The 6,702-nt window shown below is 48.1% G+C and overlaps 1 protein-coding gene across 3 annotated transcripts; it reads right to left on the reverse strand.

The window, feature by feature from the left end:
• Positions 1–711: 711 nt before the first annotated feature.
• ANKRD9 (ankyrin repeat domain 9) lies at positions 712–6,003 on the reverse strand. Of its 3 annotated transcripts, none has more exons than XM_066612279.1 (2): positions 5,737–6,003; positions 712–1,880 (listed from the first exon to the last, which is right to left on the reverse strand). In XM_066612279.1, the coding sequence occupies exon 2, from the start codon at positions 1,794–1,796 to the stop codon at positions 909–911; it is 888 nt and encodes a 295-aa protein (XP_066468376.1). In that variant the 5' UTR covers positions 1,797–1,880; positions 5,737–6,003; the 3' UTR covers positions 712–908. The 3 variants fall into 3 exon arrangements, with proteins under 3 accessions (XP_066468376.1, XP_066468377.1, XP_066468378.1); XM_066612280.1 differs by lacking the exon at positions 5,737–6,003 and adding an exon at positions 5,288–5,534; XM_066612281.1 differs by lacking the exon at positions 5,737–6,003 and adding an exon at positions 5,071–5,265.
• Positions 6,004–6,702: the final 699 nt, after the last annotated feature.

A 6,702-nucleotide genomic window follows, 5' to 3' on the forward strand; every position in this document is an offset into this window, starting at 1 on the left:
TTGTGTATAGAACAATATTAAATGTATTTTTAATTTTTTTTATAAGCCATTGCTGCCCAGCACTGCATATATACAACAGGGACCAAATATGTACACCTGTGGGCCGGGCAAAAATGGGTTAAAGGATGAAGTACCCTGCTGAAGGTAGTGATACACTGACAAGGATTGTAACAAACTATTTTTGTACATAAGCCTGAATGATTTTTGCAAATGCTACATAGGAAGCCACTGTAATGTTGGTACCAGTTTTGTGAGGTGCCAGTTTTTGTGATTAAGGGCGCAATCCTAACCAACTTTCCAACACCGTGGTAAGGGCAATGCAGCTCCAAGGCAATGGAACAAACATTCCCTTACCCTGAGGACACCTCTGTGACTGCCACCTAACTGCAGGATGCAGCACATGCCCAAATGGCAAAGCTGTATCAGTGCCGGAAAGTTGGTTAAGATTTGAACCTTAAAAGACTTAGCAGAAACACCTAGATTGCAAAAGGAAATGAGATTAGGTGCTACCATCCCAGGAAATGCTTTATAATATCTACATTTCATTTATGACCTACCTTGCTTATATATTTCAGCTAGTTACAATGCTACACCCCCCTCTAGTTAGCTTTAAAATATGCATATGATGAAAAAAATAAAGGTCTTTAAAATGCACTGTGGATATTCCACCCTGTTCCAATGACATGTAAATAAAACACAATGCCATTCTCAGTCTTTTGAAAAACAGGTTCTAATTAAAACAAGTGCTTCTCCCCTTCTCACAGTTTTTAGATTAAATGCATAGGTTTTCCACACCAACAGCCAAAACCTATTTTCATCACATAAGCCAGAATTTGAGAGAGAGAGAGAGAGAGAGAGAGAGAGAGAGAGAGAGAGAGAGAGAGAGAGAATGTCTCCAGTGTATGCCCTTAATTGTTCAGTTTCAAATCCAAAGGTTTCAGGAAGTGTGGTAAAGGCAGGTTGTCTAGGGCCTCTGGAAATTGATCTGGTGAAATGGTCCCAATTAAGACTTGCATGGATCTCACAAAGAGGGATGGAGGTGCTAAGCCTACCAACCACTGGAACCTGCTCTTGCCCAAAAGGTCCTGCCACTGTTGTGGGTCACCCAGCAGTTGCTGTTTCATTGCAAAATGGAAGCCTTGAGGTATAAAGAGGAACAGGGAGTCCAACAAGAGGAGCTGGGTGCGCAGGTTGGCTGCTGGGCTCTCCCATATCTGCTGCAGTAGAAGGTCCAAAGGTGTGTTTCCAGCACAGTCACTGAGGCAGGGCAATGCCCCATGGCCCAGCAATAAAAGCAAACACTCAGGCCTTGCCAGTTCGCAAGCCACATGTAGGGCAGTCTTGCCACCTTCCACTCGGCTGCATCCTCTCCGGTCCAAATAGCCAGCTCGGTCACTTGCTGGAAAGTCCTTGAGGGCCTTCAGAATCTCTAAGAGGACATGAATGCGGTTATATCGCACAGCCATGGCCAAGTGAGGGGCCGACGAATGGCAGCAGCTGAAGTGAAGGCTGGGGATGGCCAGAGCACTCTCGTGAAATTTGCTCAGAAGGTAGTGGGCATAAGGCCGATGGTTGTGTACCAGGGCATAGAGGAGGGCCTCAGAAGGGGAATAGGTGCTGACCTTGCCCCCTTCTTGCCAGTGAAAAGCCTCCATGAGCCTCATGTCCTCCAAGAGCCACACAGGCAGCTGGTCCCTCACAGCTTGGTAGAACGCAAAGGAAGAGTTCTTGCATTGCTTCTGGGACTGCGAATTGTGACTGCTGTAGCTGCTCAACCATTTGACATTCCAGGGCATTGCTGATGTTGGCTTTTAAGGAGGACTCCTTCCCTCTTGCCTATCAAAATGTTTTTTCATGAAAACCCAAGAGCTATGAGCAGGCTGTAAGAGAAAAACAATTACAAACATTAGTACGTGAAGCAGTCCACTCAGCTTCAGTAAAGTCTTACGTAGCTCCACCATAAGAACAGAAGAAGAGCCCTGCTGGATCAGGCCAAAGGCCCCTCTAGTTCAGCATCCTTTTTCCTACTGTGCCCCCACAGTTCTGTGCATCTAGAAGCCCACCATTAAAACAAGAATCTTTCTGTGCTGCAGCCCCTCCTTCCCGCAGCTCTGACCCTGAAGGTTCCACTTAGCCAGTATGACTAATAGCTGCTGATAGACCCATCCACCTTGAATTGGCCTAATCCTGCAGTTCCCAACCTGTGTGCCACAGCACCCTAAGGGGCTGCAGCAAGTTCAAATGGGCACCATGGTGCCATGGGATAGTTTCAAGGTGCCACAAGATAATTAAACACAGTGAGGGGCACCATGAAAAAAGTACAACTGGCCCAGGGCTGCAGAGAAAAGAGAAAGTTTGGGAATCACTGGCTAATCCCCCATGCCTATGCTCTACTCCCAGTGCAGTAAATTCCAAAAATATCCACCCTAAACCTACTGCCAATCAATTTCAACGGATGATCCTGGGTTCTGGTGTCATGAGAGTTATCCACTTCCTCCTCACCATGCAAAATTTTAAAATTTTTTATATGCCCTCCCTCTTAAAAATGTTCCTGGCTGTTCCATCTTTCCCTTAAGCAATATGGCGTCATCCTACCAGCCTTGGGCTCAGCTTAGCCTGTCAGGCTACCAATAGAATCCTCCCTCCAGCAGCTGAGTGAAACACACCTGAGTGAAACACACACACAATTCTTTATAAGAACTGTTGTATGATGTCTGCATGAAATCAGACATTTCTCTGTCTCTTTCTCATTTTGACTCCAGTCCTGATTGCAAGCAATGAGTTTCTTTCACTTTTTAGGGGCAGATGAGTCAGCTAGACAACAAACTGAACTGCTTAAAATCTGGTCCAAACCAAAACCATCTTTCCTCAAAGCAGGTGAAATGGAAAACAGCAGAGCTAGCTATTTACCAGACACCTGGAATCTATCAACCTCTTTGTGGTGTTCATGGCCACTGCCCTTGAGGTCTCCTTGCATGTGATAAGGGGCATGTCCAATACATTGAGGGGAAAAGGTACATTATTTTTTCCCTGTAATTATTAACCAGGCTGTCTATGTCACCTTCACAAAAGGTTTCTCTGAATGGAATGAAAGGAATGCTTTGAGATTCCCAAGATGGAGACAATGCTACCTTCATGTTGCATAAAAGGAGCAAGACTATTACAACCTATCTGAACCAACATGGCATTTACCCCTGCTAACTGGGTAAGAGGCACTTTTTCAAGTGGGTGATCCTCTTTTATTTATCATGGGGAGAGCAACTGGCCCTCCTCACCCAAGCAGCATGTTTTCTAGTAGCTGTCTGCTGGTGTTCTTTTGAATCCTTTAGATTGTGAGCCCTTTTGGGACAGGGAGCCATTAGTTATTTGACTTTCTCTGTAAACTGCTTTGTGAACTTTCAGTATAATAATACTAATACTAATACTAGGTTAGGACACTATTCTGCCTTCCTGTAATAAAATTAGTTTACATGTCATTAAAAACTACACAGCCATCAAGACAAAGTAATCAAAACAGTGTCATAAGAAACAGATCAAACATTAAACAAGAATTATAGTTAAGTAACAACTGTTGTAACAGAATGGGGAGAACTTCAAAGGGTTCTCCAAGTACAGGGAAAGCCTATTCATGGAGCCACAAGCAACTGTTCCCTGCTCAGTACAGCCCAAACTCCTATTTGTGTGGACTTTATATGCAGCCTGATAGCAAAGCAGTAAATCTTGTAGAAACCTGATAGAGATTTTGGAGAAGGACAGATTTGCTGTCAGTATGACAAACACAACTGTGTGCTTTCTTTTATATCTATAGTCTGATGCCCCACCAGGACTGTATGGCCTTGCAAATTTAAAAGATTTGCTGTGCAACTAATGGAGCAATGTAGTTATTTGTGAAACACATTTTCCTTCTATATCCAATCAGTCCTTCTCAAGGGCATCTCAGAACATGTTCTGCTTCTGCTTTCCTTTCCTGTTGATACACCTGAGATGTGAATTCTGCCAGCCAACCAGCCTGTCTTTGTCTTATTTACGCTTGGGGAAAGCGTTGCAAGTATGTGTTTCTCAGCTTGGAGACAGCTTGCTATGAAAATATTTGACAACTTCTCACCAAAGTGGGGACAAACTTGCAGCTTTTATCCTTCCAGGCCAAGGACTGTGAAGAGCTGTCAGAGCGAACAGCTGACACATCTGTGATGAGAGTGCCACTTGGTTACACAACCAAGTGAGCATACTGTGAACTGGCTGAGCAGGTCCCATGCACAACTGGTTGGCAACCTTCAGTCTCGAAAGACTATGGTATAAGCCTACAGCACCTGTAATTCCCAGGTGGTCTCCCATCCAAGTACTAACCAGGTCTGACCCTGCAAGGTAACAGTTGCACAATTCAGCATGCAAAAAGTGGCTGTGGGACTGTGCTTTTCTGCATTTGGTTTGCACTGCAAACCACATTTAGAGAATGGTCACTTAACCCTATTTGGACAGCACTGCTGTGCTGTGCCAAATGCAATTTGAGCTACGCACTGGGGATGTTGTGATAATCACAATGGTGTTTAATTCACACAGTCAGCATTCTGCAGTGTCAGTTTTATGATTTGTCCCAAGGTCTTTTCAGGATTTTGTAACATTTCCAGTCAATGTTTGACCTGCTTGCCTTCTCTGTCCCACATTCCCTACATAAGAACATAAGAAGAGACATTCTAGACCAAGCCACAGGTCAATCTAGTCCAGCTTCCTGTATCTCACAGTGGACCACCAGATGTCTCCAGGAACACACAAGGCAACAAGATATGTGTAACCTGTTGTCATTCATTCCCTTGTATCAGGCTTTCAGAGATAAGCTATCTCTAAAACCCAGAGGTTGAATACAGTCATGACCTGTAACCTGTGATGAACCTTTCTTCCATAAATCTGCCTGATCTCCTTTTAAATGCATTTAGGCCTTCAAGTGTCATCACCACATCCTATGGCAAAGAGTTCCGAAGATTAATTATGCACTAGGTAAAGAAGCATTTCTGTCCTTCTCCTTGTAGGCTAAGATCCAAGTCTTAAGACTACAATCCTATCCACACTTACCTGGGAGTAAGCCCCATTGAGATTTACTTCTGAGTAGACATGCTTGGGCTCTAAGCTGTTCCAGCTACCGCCCCTCCTTGCTGCTAGCTCTTCCTTTCATCTGTTCAACACAGTCCCAATCTTCCTTCTCTCCAGGCCAAATTTCTCAACAGCCGCCACCCACATCTCCTCTCCTCCTCACCTGCAGAGCTCTCCCCTTTCACCTCCTTAGTCTCACCTCCTCGCCCTTGGGAATTCTTCCTGCTCCGGTGCAACAGCTATACCAGGACGCCACTAAGCCTAAGAAGGGAAGACCCTCTTTTGAAGGGCCAGGATGGAAGGCTCCTCTCCCAGCACACCTAGCTGGCTCTGCCTGGAGAACCACCTTGCTTCCTGAATAGTCTGGAAAAGATCTGCTGTGGTCTGGCAAGCCTTCTCCAGGACCCCTCCTCCCTCGCCTTCCTCCTCTTCCAAGATCTCCATCTTCTCTCCGTGGCTTGCACGCCCCAGAGCAGATCTCCTCCTCTGCTTCTCAATCTCCCCCCCCCACCAAGTCTCCACCCCAAACCCCCCACCCTTCCCTGCACCGCCTGCCTTAAAAGACCCGGCTGCCTTGGTTGTGTGGGGGGTGGCGCTGCAGGGATGTGGAGCCTGGGGGGGGGCCAAGGCAAGGACCCTTCCCCTTACCTCTCGGAGGCAGGCAGCCTGGATCTGGGGCGGGGGAGGCAGCAGCAGCTCGGGGCTTCCTCTGGTGCCTGCTCTGGCTCCTCCCCAAGCCGGCTCTTGGTTGTGGCTGCAATGAATGAGCTTCCTCTCCACCCTCTGCTCTGCAGCCCGGAGTCCAGCGGCGCCTCCCCTCCCTCTGCGCAATGAATGACTGATGCTGCTGCGAGCTGCACTCAGCCGCGTCCTTCCAGCAGCAGCAGCAGCAGCCAAACCTCCCCGGCCCCTTCCAGGCTCTTTTATCTCCTCCCCACTCCAGCCAGCTGAAGGTCGCTCAGGACCGGGGAACTGTCCAGCACCTCCGGATTGGTCCAGCCCCAGGGCTCCCCCGGCGTCCCATTGGCTGCTGCGCCAGGATGGGGCCCCTGCAACGATTGTTTGCGTCAGCGGGAGGCGAGGCAAAGTTCCAAGAAACTTGCCCGGGCTGCAGAGCGCTGCTGGGGAGGGGACTCGGGTGTGCCACGGAGACCCCAGGGGGTGTGCGGAGGGGTCTGCGCGCAGGGAGGCCGGCCTCCTCCAGCCTCTGCCCAGCCGGGACACAAGCAAACTCTTTCCCTTCTCCCATCCAGCGCTCTCTTGTGCCTCTAGAATGGGGACTGGCCAAGGATCAGTGGCGTAGCTAGAGGGGGGCACAGCACTAAGTTTTGCAGGGAGCCTCACTGTGCAAGCAGCCCCTCCCCTTCAGAGCCATTCCAGGCAGTGGGGGCAAAACAGAGGTGTTGCTAATGTCTTCATTTACTTCACAGTCAGAACAGAAGAACACAAGTGCCCCACTGGATCAAGGGAAAGGCCCATCTAGTCCAGCTTCCTGTATATCACAGTGGCCCACCAGATGCCTCAGGGAGCATACAAGAGACCTGCATCCTGTGGCCTTCCCTTGCATCTGGCATTCTGAGGTAGCCTAAAACCAGGAGGTTGCGCATACCCATC

Source organism: Tiliqua scincoides, chromosome 1 (assembly GCF_035046505.1).
Source record: "Tiliqua scincoides isolate rTilSci1 chromosome 1, rTilSci1.hap2, whole genome shotgun sequence".
NCBI lineage: Eukaryota > Metazoa > Chordata > Lepidosauria > Squamata > Scincidae > Tiliqua > Tiliqua scincoides.

Excerpts from the sequence above, each read along its gene's own strand:
- ANKRD9 (XM_066612279.1), bottom strand. The coding sequence starts at position 1,796 with ATGCCCTGGAATGTCAAATGGTTGAGCAGCTACAGCAGTCACAATTCG.